Source organism: Ursus arctos, unplaced genomic scaffold (assembly GCF_023065955.2).
Source record: "Ursus arctos isolate Adak ecotype North America unplaced genomic scaffold, UrsArc2.0 scaffold_12, whole genome shotgun sequence".
NCBI lineage: Eukaryota > Metazoa > Chordata > Mammalia > Carnivora > Ursidae > Ursus > Ursus arctos.
In genome coordinates this window covers 67042095-67057588 of record NW_026622786.1, presented here as the reverse complement: position 1 = coordinate 67057588, position 15494 = coordinate 67042095, and the positions used below count along the sequence as shown (strand labels likewise).

The 15494-nt window shown below is 48.9% G+C and overlaps 1 protein-coding gene across 2 annotated transcripts in view; it reads right to left on the bottom strand.

Annotated features, from left to right (window-relative positions):
* The window catches only part of BEND5 (BEN domain containing 5), a 47102-nt gene that overhangs the window by 5391 nt on the left and 26217 nt on the right, over window positions 1–15494 (bottom strand). For both annotated transcript variants that reach the window (XM_026498137.4, XM_026498141.4), the window contains 2 exons: window positions 8231–8379; window positions 2211–2424 (listed from right to left, as the gene is read on the bottom strand). In XM_026498137.4, the coding sequence (XP_026353922.1) occupies window positions 2211–2424; window positions 8231–8379 (363 nt within the window). The remainder of the gene's footprint in view (window positions 1–2210; window positions 2425–8230; window positions 8380–15494) is intronic.

Below are 15494 nucleotides of genomic sequence, written 5' to 3'. Positions count from 1 at the left end.
GAGGCAAGGCCATCTTCTGAGAAAGACGGAGGTGTGGACTATCATACTAGGAAAAGCAGAGAAGGTTTAAAAAGGGCTTGGGAAATGGAGGAGTGAATCAGTGAGGAAAACCTGGGGCGGGGGGAGGGGTTGGCAGGTGGGGCTGAAGACCTGAGTCTGGGATGGCCCCACGGCACACAGCTGAGCGGTGCTGTAGACGGTTCTGTGGCACTGGGGGCCAGGTTAGCGGCACAGGACATCATCTGAATGGGGTTTAAGGAACAGTCAAAATGTCTCTGTGGGCCACTGGGTAGCCAGGACAAGGACAGCGATCCTGGCTTTACAGATGGAGACACCAAGCATCTGCTTGGTACTGGCGCCGCACTAGGCTTGGGAAACACAGGTGAACATAGTATGTATGACCCAGGGTAAGCTCAAAGCTAAACCAAAGCAGAGCTGCGGCTCGAATCCAGGCTTTCGATACCTGGTTCCTATTTCGACCTGTCATCGCCCTGCACCGGGAGTGGACGGGAGAGAGGCTACAGGCTGGGGAGCACTGAGAGACTGTGAACTTCGGCGATGTGGTCATCATGGGGTCACGTCGGCTCCACGCAGGCAGCACAGTCGTCAACAAAGAATGGTGACTTCTTTCATAGTTGGAACATAACTATGTCCAAGCTACAATCCTACCCTTTCAGTTGCCTGAAGAGGGAAGTTTTCAGCTGAGGAAACTCAGACATGGAGGGGAAGCGACTGACAAGAAATCACACCAAGGGTCAGTCAGGGGATCAGCTTGCCGCTCTCAGTGATTCACTTGTTCAAACTTCATTTATTGAGCTCCTACTGTGTGTCAGGCCCTATGCCAGGCAATGAGGACGTGGAGATGAATCAGAGAAGGTCAGACTTGTGCCTGAGGCAGGCACACGGCAGATGATTTTAGACCACAACATGACAATGGTGGGCCAGCCAGTCACTGGAAGGCATCTGGGACCTGCTGAGACACCTTCCAACAAGTATAATGGAATCAGAGGTCGGTCACCTAGCCAGCAGGGCAGGACTGTGTCCCTAGGAAGGCCTCTTTCTCAAGGAGACATCCCAACTCAGGACCCACCATTTCAGACAGCAGGCAGATTAAAGGTTACCTGCCTGTCTGAAAATAAGTGGCTGCCTGACTCAATGGGTCATGAGTCAGCCGGGCAAGGAGGGCAGCTGAGCTAGAACAGAATAAGCCCCACACCAGAGTCAGGGCGGCATGGGCCTGAACCTTACGGCTTCGACCTCAGCCTGAGCACTGAACCTCACTGAGTCCTGCTTTCTTGACCTCTAAAACATACCCTAACTCTGGCCGTGTCCCACCACTCCCACTGCTATAGCCTTAGTCCATGGCACCATCGTCTGACCCGAGACCAAGGCATGAGTGTCCTGACTGATCTCCCATCTGGTCACTCACGATCTGCAGACCCCACTGCCCTTCTCCTGTGAGTCCAGTAGACTTAAACTGTTTCGTGTGGCCTTCGCGGCCCTCGAGACCCGCTCTCGCCCACCTCTCTGACCCCACTCTCCCCTCACTTGTGACCCTGTGGCTGTCTGGAGCTTCCTCACCCCTTGAGCGTGCTGGCCTCAGCACCTGTTGTACCACCCCTCAGACCTCCAAGGGCTGCCTCCTCTGCCTTCAGTCCCCAGCATCCCCAGCAGGCCTGCTCCAAACACCACGCCGAACGCGGCCCTCTTTGTCCTGCCATAACATGCGATGATGCTTCACCACCTTCATCGGTACCTGAAATTATCCGACGTATTTGTTGTCTGCCCTAGAACCTGGCATGGGCCCTGCTCAAAATGTACATGTGCATGGAGGTTACTTTCTTCATTGAAACATGGCAGCTGGACACTTAGAGACTAGCGGTCAGGAGCACTGCTTCTGAGGCCCAATGCACTGACCCTCTTCCCCAGGAATCAACCCTTCCTCGATGTCCCAGCTCGGGGTCTGCTCCCCTCCTGAGAACTCCCTCTCTCACGCTTGCGACCTGAACTGTACTGGCGTCCACATTTCATCTCCCTGTTAAATGTGAGCTCCTCTGGGATAAGGTCCATACCTGCTCTTAGGTCCCGCGCCCAGCTGGGGCCTGGCACGGAGAGGCTCCAGTGTTTGCTGACCTGAACTGTGTCTGGTACCTTCCTGACAGAGTACAGGACGGCACATCAGTCGTTGCGTTTGTACCACAGTGACCTACCTCTGACAATGCTTAGTTTGTGAGGCGAGAGGGGTGGCTTAGGGACCGCATCTTTCTTTTTTTTTGTGGCAACTCCTGTGACACTTCTGTTCTTCAGAACATCTGTTCCCCAAATCATGACTGCCAAGTTCTTTGTGTACTTGGAATCTCCTTGGGTGACTTGTAGCTGGTGCCACTTCTCCTCGTCAACCCAAATCCCGCTTCCCAGATGGACCTGAAAGGGATAAGAACACAAGCACCTGTGTCGTCGGACAGACTGGCAGTTGGAAACTTCTCTTGTCCTTTAAAAGACATTGCTGCACGACTACAAGGGACTCACTCCATAAATACTGCCTTAACTTCATGTAAGGAAATAATGCTTATTTACTAAACACCTGTAATGCACCAGGCCTTATCCCAAATCTTCATGGCAACCCTGGAAGGAAGGTATTGAGACACTATTTTCATCTCAGATGGAAAAACTGGGTTGAGAGAGGTGAAGCCAGTTGCCAAAAGGCACTTGAATCTTAAGTTGTAGGGCTGGGATTCTAGGCTGTACTCATAACAAGGCTGCTCGGAGCTTCACCAAATCTCAGGAACACATACGTTTAACTTCTCTCCGTTACGCTTCAGAAAGACCTCTCTGCCTTTCCCGTGAGCAAGCTGGGACACGCATCCTGGCACGGCGCTTCTCCACAGTAGCACACATGGGGGTCCCCTGGGGCTGTAAAAATCGCCTGTGCCTGGGTCCCCTTCCCAGGGATTGGGATTTATAACTCTGGGTGGCGCCTAGGGACCAGGATCATTGAAAGTTCCCCAAGTAATTCCACATACAGCTAAATCTGAAAACCACCGCTGGCTGGAGCGGGGCATGCAGCTGCCAGGCTCCGCCATCAATCAGAGCGTTTGTGCAAGTCCCTTCCCACCTCTGCTTCAGTTTCCCGTGAACCGAATTGGGAAAGGGGTATTTCATCTCTGAGTTCCTTCTGGCTCAGAACATATACGGTTTTCACAAATCAGACAGAAGCACGGTATCCTCAGTCTGAGTCTGATGGCACACATAACGAACATAGTCTAATGTTCCCTAAAAGGGAAGCACTCAGAAAGTTTTAGGACAGAGTCGGTAAATGTAAAGGACTCAGAATGAGCTAGCAATGAACTACAGGTATTCAAATTGTTTCTCTTTCTGGCTCTTTTAACAACTCAAGCACCATTTGCTGATATTATCATTAAAAAAACTGAGTTTTGACTTTGACATTGCCGTTTATGTTGTGTTTCTAACGAGTCTGTGGAGGGTGGAAACGGCCTCTGTGGGGAAGGAGGGGAGGCGGCTACTAATGAGCTAAACTCCCTAAGGGTAATGAGAGGGCTCTGCCGAAAGTCCTTGTCTGCAGCAAGACCTGTAGGTCATCGCCATCATGCGGTCAGGAGACCTCTCGGGAGAGAGCTGCACACGCACCCGAACTGATGGCAGACTGGCAAGAATCGTTGTTCAAAGACGACTCAAGATCTTCCTACTGAAGACTGGCTTGGAAAAGAAGGTGGGTACACAGACGGGAAGACAGGTCACTCAGCAACACTTCTTCCTTTACCAGTTACCGATGTCTTCCAATCATTAACAAACAGAAACAAAAACAAAAACAACCCAGCAACACAGCCCACCCGTGAATGCTGGTGAGTAACAATCCTCCCGGCCTCGTCTGCCTTTGCTTCCTTCTGCTCACAAGATCACTCAGCTCTCTGCAGGCCTGCTATCAGAAACCAGATCCACCCGGCCTTCCTGTGCTGCAAACCTCAGAACTGCGAATCTGCTCATAGGGCTCGGGAAGATAAGCCACCCTGCACCCTGGAAGGGAGATGTGCTGCCTGGGGCCAGCTGGGCAACACGGAGCCAAGGTCAAGTCTGGCCTTTCCTCCGCAGTCTGAACTGCAGGTGGGCAGTCTGGGTGCCCGATCAGGCATGCTGGGGACAAGTTTCCTGCTGCTCCTTGCTGGCCCCAAGTCGCCTCCCTTGATGGCACTCTGAAGCTACCCTCACAGCTTCCTGACGTAGGGGAAAAAGAAGGAATCTGAATTAGATTAAATTCAGAATCAGAAAACCTTTGGAAGTCTGCTTCCGTCTTTTAAAGATCTCTCTTCTTTTCTACCCTGGGCCTTGCTTTCCTATAATCCTTTAATTTACTATTCTTAAAAGAGAGATGGCCGTCATTTTAGCCAATGTTCTACTAGATAAGGGGGACACTAATCTTTTTCAAGTACCTGGATTGTACCCTCAATTTGTTTAATCCTCATAATGACCTTAGGAGATGGAAATAGGTTAGAAGTTATTATTCCCACTTTACAGACATGAATCGAGATTCCAAAGGACAAAATTACCTTTCTTAATACATACCAGCAGTACATTTTGGGATCAAGATTCAACCCAAATCTGTATGACCGTGGAGCCCATGTTCCCCAGGCCTTCCTCCTGCTGCCAGTGTCACGGTGCTGACGATGTGGTGGAAATATAGGCTATCTATCGCACCGATATTCTAGTGGGTTTCTTTTCGAGCTTTCCTGTGCTGGCCCAGACGCTTCCCTTGCTGGCCCCCACCGCAGGGCACTACTGCAAATGGGGAAACCAGAAGAAGCCATGGGCTGGCCTTTCTGCCTCCAGTCCCTGCTCCCTCCAACCCACCCTCTAACCGCTGCCAGATAAGTTTCCCTCAAACACGGCTCTCCTTCTTTGACTAGCTGACTTCCAGTCTTTCAACTCTGTGTTTCTGTGTGAACACTCTGGAATCTTGAATGGCTCCCTGTTTACTATCACATCAGTCCAATCTCCTCAGTCAGCTTTAGAGGCCCTCTAGAATCCTCTTTCCATTCAACCTCCTAGGCTTTATTTCCCTGCTATAGCCATCACAATGGAGCTGCCAAACTCCTTCCCTGCCTTCTACTTTCAGTGTGTGGTCACAAAGATGGGCACTGGAGGCTCCAGCCCCAGCGGGGAATCCTGACCCTGTTACCTACTAGCTGGGAATCTTGGGCTAGCCACTTGACCTCTCTGAGCATCAGGTGGAGAAGAGGCAGAACACCACTGACTTCACAGAGCTGTTCTGAGGATTATACGACATAACACGAATCCGATGTCGGGGGCAGCACACATTCAGTAACTGTTACTCCCTTTGCCTTCTCCACCCACCGCGCTGCCCCGCTGCCCCCAGCCCAGCCGGTGTCTCTCCTCAGGCCTTTCCCCTGGCAGGAATGAATGCCTTCTCTTATGTTTTTTTAAGCCCGCTCATCTTTGAGGCCCCAGTCCCAAACCCAGGAAACACTCTAACTGCTCCGGGGCTAAGTTCTATCCCCTCTAGCCTAATTTCTAGCCTAATTTCTAGCCTAATTTCTAACCTACCGAGAGCCTTCACCTGATTCAAGCGCTTCACGGTACGTCTCCATGGGGACGGGGTGAGGCTTTGCCTCTTCTGTCCCCTTCAAACTGATCAGGACTGGTCTGAACACAAAGCAGTATGAAACTGATGGGCATATTTAATATGTTTTAATGGCACAGGCTTTCAGTTCTGATGAGCTGTTGTTCCTTAGAGAAGAAAATATTTTCTGACGTGCACTTGAGTACAAGGCCAACTCTACAGCACAGAAAAGAAATGGCTCTGGGTAAGACCAATCAAAGGTATGTGCTGGGACAAAGGCTCCTTAGGTTAGCAAACCTCAGGGTCACCTGGAGCGATGCCCAGCTTTCAGAGATGCAGCAGAATAGACTGGAAAAAACACTGGCCTGGAAACCAGGAGACCTGCCTGTCTCTAACCTATTCTATAATTACAGAGGAATCCCTTCTTGGGATGTGTTTCCCCATCTATGCCATGTATAAATTAGACTGTTTAAACTTTAATGGTCTTTGCAGCTTTGTGATTCAATGAGTTTTTGAAATAAAACATCTTAGACAAAGAAAAGCAATGAACTTTATCAAAATCAAAGTGACTTTTGTGGCAAGCCTTATTCACATAAACCATAGCTCGCTATTTGACCAAAATGTTAGCCTTACGTGTCAAGGGAGGTTATTAAAAAAATGGCATCTGCTAGGATGGGACTTGATCAAAAAATGGCTTTGTGAAATGTTTTATAGGACAAAACTAGTTTCCTACCAGGAAATGGATCCCATTCTAATGCTCTAGGCTTTGGAGAGATTAAGGTTTTTGTTCATGCAGGCAGAGAAAAGAAAGGGTCAGAAACGCTAGCAGAGCCAAGAACAATGAGGATGCAGGGAATGCTGCTCCGGGAAGCTGCCATCCATTTCTAGTCTGCCTGCTTCCTCTCCTCTCCCTTCGTAAATTTCTCTGCTGAACTACCAATTAGCTGTGAACAAAAGTCAGGTTAGTTTTTTATAGCAACATGTTGGCAACAACCAATGAAGAAACAAAATTGGCGATTTCAGGATTTGTAGTGCAACTCCTGTAAAACATTAAATGAGGTCTGCGAGACCCATTTTCTGGAAGTGGAGAAATGATACCTTTGCAAAAGTGGCCCCCATAATGCTCAGAAACTATCTGTCAGTCTTCAAAAGAAGAGAGAAATAGATTTCTCTTGGAAGCTATCTTAAGAAAAAGTCTCTAGTCACTCTACAGTGTGGTTATCACTAAAACGAAATCAACAAACATAGACAAGTCCTTTCTTTTATCCCCAATTGAGGAAGATTCACCCAACTTAGACACACAGTCGGAGTCATTAAAGGCCTACGGAGAGCAATAATCCACCCCACCTCGTGAAGATGCAGACCCTGAGGCCCAGAAAAGGGAGGGACCCATCCAAGCAAGGTCGCACAGAAAGCACAGAGATAGAGCTCTGCTCGACACTCAGACTCCGGGCTGCCTAAATCCACCCTGTCATGCCACCCGTCCCCTCAAAGTGGACTTTTAAAGCCTGTGGGCTGGAGCAAGTCAAGACAGAACGGGCCGATGAGCCGGCGCATCCCAGTTCTGCCTCTGCGGGGAAGGCGGTGCTCCGTGGGAGATGAGGGAACGGCAGCCTTGCCAGGACAGCCCTCAAGACTAACATATTTCATTTCCTCAGCTGACAATATTTGTTTTTTGCCTCAATCTGGCCAGTTGCAGGATGTATCTGGACAAACCCAAATAAAACAACTTTTCTTTCTCATCAGCCCACTGGGGAACTATACTGGATAAACAGAGACCTTTTGAAGCACTAGGCAAGAAAAACAGACTGACACAGATGATTCTTTGGGGAGAATGAGAAGTGATGTCTGTAATGTATGCCATGGTGGCAGAAATAGAACACTAACTGAGTTTGACCAGAGCCTACACAAAGGGCTCCAATATACTTCTTCCAAGATGAATCCATTTGGATGTTAGAAGGATGTCAAAACAGTTATCTCCCTGCCTTGCTGCTGTATCACGTGACTTTAAGACTTTCTAAGGCTATTCTACTATTTTTCACCCCTGTACCAATATAACTACTAATCGTGCTTAAGTTTTCTTTCATGATTTTTTCTCATGAAAAAATTCAGCTAACCACTGCTGAATATACAGCTTGGTAACAGCGTTGGGACAAGGAGCACATCTCATTTACCAGCTTATCCTTGGCATCTAGCGTAGGGCTTAGAACATGTAGATATTTTGTAAATAGTGAAAGGATACACGTTGAGTTATCTGTCAATCAGAGATTTCATATCTAGGACACCTTGTAAATTTTATGTATCCGGTTTCATAGGAGGGGTAGGACAAGTTTCATCAAACTACCATGCTTTTTAAAATCTTTCTCACTACCAATTTATTTTAAAATGTCAGTTTAGTTTTACAGTTCTTTTGGCCCAGTGTTTAAGAGAAAGGTGGGGTGGGGGGAGAGAAAAAGAACAAGTCCCAGTACAGCTCCACTAGTTACAACACGTGAATCCTGGAAGTAGTTACTCAGGCCCGGGCCAGGAGGCCAACCGGCCAAGCTGTGGCTCAGAGGGCTCCCACCACACTCTCCACCATTACTCTAGCTAACAAACACTTGCAGGGAATGCATAGTGAGCTTGAAACACTACCTTGCCATTGTCTAGGATATACTTGTCCATGACAGGTGCAGGAGCGGGGTAATAGGACGACGTATTTGCTTCCTCACTGAAAGTGCTCCGTAACTCCGGCTCGGGCTCGAGACATTCTGACTTTACTTTTTCCAAGTCAATGGCGGGACCTAGGCAGTTAAGAAAAGAGATCTGTCTAGAACTCCAAGGAAAATAAAAGGCAAATATTTTTAACTACGCATCTATCAGCACATAGTGGCACAAAATAAATATGCTGGCTTATTTTGTCCATTGGACTACACTTAAACCCAGGCTTGAAAATAATATGAGATATGAACGTCACAAGGGAAAAGGAAGAATACTCGAAGACAAGAATGAGCTAGACTCTAAGTATGAATGAGAAGCAGTCTTTGAGGGTGTCATTGTCTGAATGGAAATGCAGGGGACTCAACTGCCTGCTCAGAAGAGAGGTCCTGTTAAGACCGGCTGGAGAAAGGGGTGGCCATCACTGTAATATGCAAACTGCGTAGTTGAGAAAAGCCCACCTCTGCAGCCTCCACTGGGGCAGGAAGGGCCTCGGCCGAAGAACAGAGGTTGGGGAAGCAGTGGAGAAATGCAAAGGCCTCCCCCTCCCTAAGACCTAGTATCTAGACAGGAGCATTTCAACCAAGAAATTAAAATACAATACAGACTAAGCTTCTGATTGCCTGATCTAGCAGCTACCCTGATTTTTATTTTAATGCAATCAACACAAATTACGCGCAGCTTAAACAGTGAAAGAAAGCTGGATAAATGGTGGTGGTTTCTTAGGGGAATATTTTTTTCTTCTCCATTAGCGTTTCAAAATGATGGACTATTTTTTAAATCACCTATTGTGTCTTGATTACCACAGGGCAGAGAAACAGGATGAAAATGAGTAAATAAGGCTGAATGACTTGATTAACTTTTGCAGGAGAGCAACTCCAAAGGCCAACGGAGAGCTGGGCACCTGGAAATGCTCCCTCCGCAAACGTTTCGGGGGGTTGTCCGGGATCAGGGATTCCGCTAGTGCTCTCGAGGGTCCCCAGGGCCACGCCTAGACCTTAAGTAACCCGTGAATATCATAGTCCAACCTTCCCTTCTCCTAACCATGTGGGTCACTTGGTGCAGAGCTCTCTATACATCAAAGCGCTAACGAGCTAGTTGCAAGTCTTTGTTCAGTTGCCACATCCTAGACTTGCACTGGTGGTAGACATGCTGTTGGTGATTTTGTTACTAAAATTCCTCATGACACGGCTTCCCAGAACAAGACTATGATTCCTGAGTTGCTGGCAGCTGCCATCGGCAAGACAGAATCTCGGAAGTCTCCAAGGATGTAAGCGTGAGCCCTGCACAAAGCAGAAGGCAACGTGGCCAGGGAGCAGAACGGTGCTGACCAAAGCACATGGCTCATCTCGGGACAGTAAGTGTAGGGGCTGTGCCTGGCTCTTAATTGCATGACCACAGGTGAGTGAACAGAATGCAGAAGTTGGCAGAGTGAAGGACAGACAGCGGCGTGATTGTTCAGATGGCATCTCCTAATAGTGTGTGATCGATTCAAGGGCTGGGTTCTTCTCTTTGTCCCCAGGACCTGGCACTGACTAAACATTCTCTGAATGTTTCCTAAATGAATAAAAGAATGACAACAAAGAACGAAGAATTCTACAGTTTCAGAAGCAGATGCCAAAGTTTCTCCTTTCTCTGTGTGAGATCTCAGGTTAAATTTCTGAAATACAAACTCAAGTGGAGCATTTGATCTTTTCTTAGATCAGGGAAGAGGTAATTACTTCAGTTTCCCCTAAAGGGCATGGCCCAGTTGGCATCTGAAGTCTCTTCCTGCTCTGACATTCAGCAACAGGAAAAAGGGCTGGGCTGAGAGGATGAGGTCTGTTTAGCCACTGGCTCACAGGTCATCTTTGGCAAGACTGTGTCCTTCCTCTAAAGTCTCTTTTTCCTTCTATGACAAGATGTTGGACAAGAAAAGGACTCCCATTCAGCTCTGACTTCAGTCTGGTTCTCTCCCATCCATCTCTACCATGGCTGCCAAATAGATCTCCTTAAGACCATGTCCTTCCTTGCTTAGCACCTTCCTTCCTAATTACCCTCAAAATGAGGTCATACATTGTAGCCTCCTTAAGGCCCAGAACAACCAGCCTCCTCTCTACCTCTGGGGCTCACTACTTGCTCTCCCCTGGTACTCCCCTCTGCCCAGGGCCCCTGATGCTGTGCTGGTCCAGGCCTCTATGCCTTTGGATGCGCTGTCTCCGCCTTGCATAATGCCACCTGGTCTGCCTGCCAAGAATGTAGCTTAGGTGTCTCCTCTGTGAGGCCTTGCTCTGATCACTACCAGGTGTGTGTGTGTGTGTGTGTGTGTGTGTGTGTGTGTGTGTGTTGGGGGGGTGTCTCTATTTTGTAAATACTTCCAGCGAATTCTGTTTGCAATCATCTGCCAATCTGTCTGTTGTCCATATTAGACTGTGAAGCTCTTTGGGGGCAAAATTTTGCTCTCTTTGCAGTCCTGGCACCCAGAATAGCGCCTGGCACATTGCAGGTTCTCAATAAATTCTTCAAAACGCAAGGGGAGAGAGTTGTGGGGGAGGAGGGGACTTAAATGGGCTGGGGCAAAGGTTCTGAAAGAAAGCCCTGCTTTATTTGAGGTGCTTGGGGGTGCAGGCTCGGATGGGTGCAACCTGTTCTTAGACTTCTGTGACCTTTCTGGCAGCCCGTGAAGTAGAAATTAGGGCTGTCGAATAGAAACGGGAAACAGCTAGCCAGAACAGATGATTCCAATGGCTACAGAGGGACATATAAGGGACATCAGGAGTGAGGGTTGAGAGCCGCTTCTCGGGGCTCCACCCCCTGCTGCTTCCTCCCTTGCCAAGTCAGATGTCCCCCTAGCCCAACTCCACCAGGCACTCAAGGCCTGACTCAAATGCCACCTCCTCCAGGAGGCTGCTCCAGCCCTTCAAAAGGGGGGAGTAATTCTCTCCACCCCTTGGCTTAGAATTTGGAGTCAGAGACTGGAATGCAAATTCTGGATTTGCCACTTACTGTTTAGGGTGAGCTGTAAGCTTCCTCAGGTGGGGGAGCTCTGCCCCCCACCCAGTGGGCCCCCAACCCCCACGATAATCAGATGCACTCAACTGTTTCTATGTCTGTCTCCCCCACTAGACCGTGAGGCCTGAGGGCAGGCAGGGGCTGTGTCTTTTTATTTCAGAGACCAGGGCTGAGCACACTGAGTGCCTGGTTCACATTCTACCCTCAACAGGTAATTTCTACATTAATAATTACTTAACCTTTCTGAGCCTGCTGCGTCACCTGAAGGAAGGAGCCACAACAGAGACCTGACAAGCCTGGAGATTCAATGAGTTGACCATATACATGAAATAACCACTCGAGTGTGGCACAGAGTAGGCACTGAGGAAACACTGCTCACCTGCACAACCCCCCCCCACGTTATCCTCGGCCCCTTCTGTTGGTCCACCACTGACCGTGGCTTCGGTGCACACAGAGCAGGTCCTGGCACCCCACGGCACACCCATGCCACCCTGGGCTCATGTTGGTCTCCTAGGGGACTACTGTATTGGGATCTTCTGGCTTTCAAGGAAAACTGTTTCCTACCATTCTCCCTCAGCACTGTTTAACACCCAGAGGTTACTCTCTGCGACTCCCCCTCCTCAGGGGACCTGGGTGTGAATCACAGCTGCATGACCTGAGACTAGTCCCCTGACCTCTCTGTGCCTCGGCTTTTCCTACCTGCAAAGTAGGGATTCCCAGTAGCCACTGTGCAACCTGATGATGCCTCTGGAAAAGCCCAGCACGGAGGCAGTTGCAAAACAGTGGCTCAGGAAGTGGCAGATGAATGAAGGAAGGACTTCATCGGTAAAATGGAGTGTTCAGTATTACAGAAACCGAAAGAAAAGGAATAAAAAAGCATGTGATTTCTTTGGGGAGAATAGGGAGGGACTCTAGTGCTTTTAATTTAAGGGGGGAGAAAAACATTTCATTGCAAATTTTAATCTGCTCTACTACCGATGTTGGCAATTTACATCTCATTACAACAAATGCCTCAGATTGCTGTTTTGCTTTTAAAAATTTCTGAGGCATTGTTCTCCTTCAAACACATGTGACCAAATTAGCCGCAGTAATAAGCACTTGCGTTAAGAGACAGCATTGTAAGATCTGGTGCGGATATTTTAAGTAACAAAGGAACTTTTTTCATGTTGTGGGAAGAGTAGGAATTAAAAAAAAAAAAAAAAAAAAAAAAGAAAAGGCCTTTTGATCCACTTCGGGTTTATTTTGGGGAAAATACACCTTCCACGGACAGAAACCTCTCGGCTGGGTAAAGAAAGCTTTTAAAAAAGTATAAAAGGTAGTACTTGTCTTTTCATTCAGTCATTCAGGGGCCCATTCAGCGTACAGTCCCTGCTGGCATCCCAAGACCGAGGCCCTGCGCGGCGCTGGGGGCCCGGAGAAAATACAGTTGTCCCAGGTCTGCGGAAGTGGGGACTTGTACTTGTGAAACTCCATTACTCTGCATACCAACAGCTGTGATTTGATAGACAAGCACTGGATTTTTTAGAAAACCTGGCGTTAAGAACAGATTTTGTTCTTTATTTTACCTCTTTAAGCCCCGCGGTCCTCTTCCATAAAATGGGAATCATGGCCCAAGTAAGGGGCTTAATAAACATTTGTTGGCACAACGAATAAATGAAATTATATCACTCTGTTTTTGTCTGGTTTACATTAGACTAATGCTGTTCTTTCTGAAAACCTTTCTAAAAAAAGTTAATGCTTGTGTGACTTCCAGGGGGTTCAGAAGTCATCCACGTCTTCAAAATACATGTTTATGTTTGAACACGAAATACCATTTCTGATTTCTGCTGAAACAGAAAGGCTAATAATATTAGATTTTTCTTAAAAAGTACTAAATCATTCCATTCGCTTCTGTCAGTGAATAGGAAGTTTCTCTGCTACAGGTATAATTCTAGTTTCTTCCTAAAAGCAAAGTGAACCAAGTAAAAATTCTTACACGCATTCAGAACCCCTACTGTGGCACAAAGGCACACTGGATTGGGTAGAAGAAAGAGGATTCCACTCTGTTTACAAAGACCCCCGCATGGGAATAGCTAGGTAACAATGAAGGAGGTACACAAGAGCCTTAGGAAGAAACAGGGGAGAAGGCCCAGAGCCAGGCAGGCAGATCCCCCTCTGTAACTCCATCATTGTTTCTCAAAAGGCATCAACAGCTTTCCCCTGCTGTTGTCACTATGCATCTGTTTCTTAGCCCCAGTATGCCTCCAGTGAGGGCGGGGCCCAATCTGGTCTCATTCCTCCAGTGAGAATCTGCTAAGCATCTACTAAGTGCCAGCCCCGGGCTAGATGGCCCTGAGTCGTTCACAGCCCAGCAGGGACAAGACAGGGGACAAATCACCACCCCACGTGGTTGACAAGGGTCAGGATAAAGACTTGGGAATAAAAGCCTTGGAGGAGCCGAGGAAGGCTTCAGAAGGACAGTCACACACTGCAGAGCTGGGGTCTGGAGGACGGGAGCGAAGCACCGGGCGGGAGTAACTCGAACACTGAAGGCACGTGGCACACGATCGAGGCTCCATGCCAGGCCAGCAAGTGGGCAGCATGATGGTCTGCAAGGGTCTGGGGACAGAGAGGTCACTACCAACTTGGTGACCCTGGCAGGCTTCAGAGAAGAGGTGAGCTCTCGCTGGAGCACTGATGTGTGAGGAGGTCTGGGGAAGGTGGAGGGGTGGTCAGGCAGTGGATGGGATCAGAGTGAGCAGTGGCTCTTTGGATCCTTCTCCCCCTCCTTCTGCATTTTTCCAATGCCTTCTGTGAGCAAGGGCTGGAGAAGACTTTGCTGGGCAGAGGCAGGGAAAGCGGGTATCGCCTGAGTTACCAGACTGGAGTCCTTGCAGCTCAGCTGGAAACCCCACAGTGGGGTTCCCTCCTCAGGAGTCAGATCCACAGGGCAGCAGAGCTGGAATGGACCTGTGAGCATCCCCTCTCCGTGGGGCAGAAACCCAGTGAGGGCTGCCCGGGGTCCCAGTCATGGGGGTCAGGGTATTTTCCCCACTTTGAGGAACTGTAGGTGCCCATTTCAAATGACATATTTGCTTCTCTCTGAGGTGACCAACACCTCCTGAATGTCTTCCTTGTTATATACCTTACACCAAAACCTCTTTTTTTTTTTTTTAAATCTTTGTAGTACTTTTCACCCTGATGTCAAGTAATTATTTGTTTCACACCCCCTGGCTAGAGTGGAAACTCCAAGGACAGCCGTGGTCTTGTTCACCACTCTCCCCAGCACCCAGTACAATGTCTCTGGCACACAACACTCATTAAACATGTGTTAAATGAAAGAAGTTAATCCTCATGGAAGTCCTGCAAAACAGATCTTATTACCTCTGCAGAGGCTCAGAGAGGTAATGTGCCAAAAGTCACACCGGTGGTGAAGACTCAGATTCTGGGCTGTCTGACTCCAAAGCCTTGCCCCTTCCACTCTCTACACCTCCTCAGCCAGGGGCAGGCCTCAGATCTCACAGGCTGCTCACACCACGTGCACTCCGTGGGACTCGCAGCTCATCTCTGACCTTGGGGGTGGGGGTCCTTGAAGCACTCCACAGGAAGCAGTGGGGAGGAGCGGGCGTCCCCAGGTTTCCTCTCACCTCTAGCAGCTCTGAGCCTATCCTCTGCCAGCTGGTGGGCAGGCAAACTGGGCTGGTTCGTCATCTGTGGTTCTTCCACTTCTCTCTCCACCCAACCATCTGGGCCCAGAGAGCATCCAAACGGCGGGACTGTGCAGAACAGCCTGAGTCCGCCCCACCAGACATGCACTCCCTCCTAGCTACCTCTTCGCTCTGCAGTCCAGCCAGAAACTACTCGAGAGAGCCAGCTTCTCTTGTAACTCTAAATCTTTGTTCAGGCTGTCTTGCTACCTGAGATACTGTTCACTTTCTCTTCATTTGGATAAACCTAACTAGGTCGTCATGTGGGGGCCTTCTCCAGCCACCTATGGTACCCCTACCCCAGTCACCTAAGGAGCCTTCCTCTGTATCCTCTCCCAATGCCCTGCGAGCCCACGAGCACAGCAAGGCTCACTGTATTCTACCCGTCTGCTGATGAGACCATCTCTTCAAGGCAGCACCAGGGTCTTCGCTGTCTGATTTCCCTGGGCCCAGTGTAGGGCCTGGAACAAAGGAAGAGTCCAGTCAATGCTCCTGCACAAAACCGTTTCCCTACAGCCAGAGCC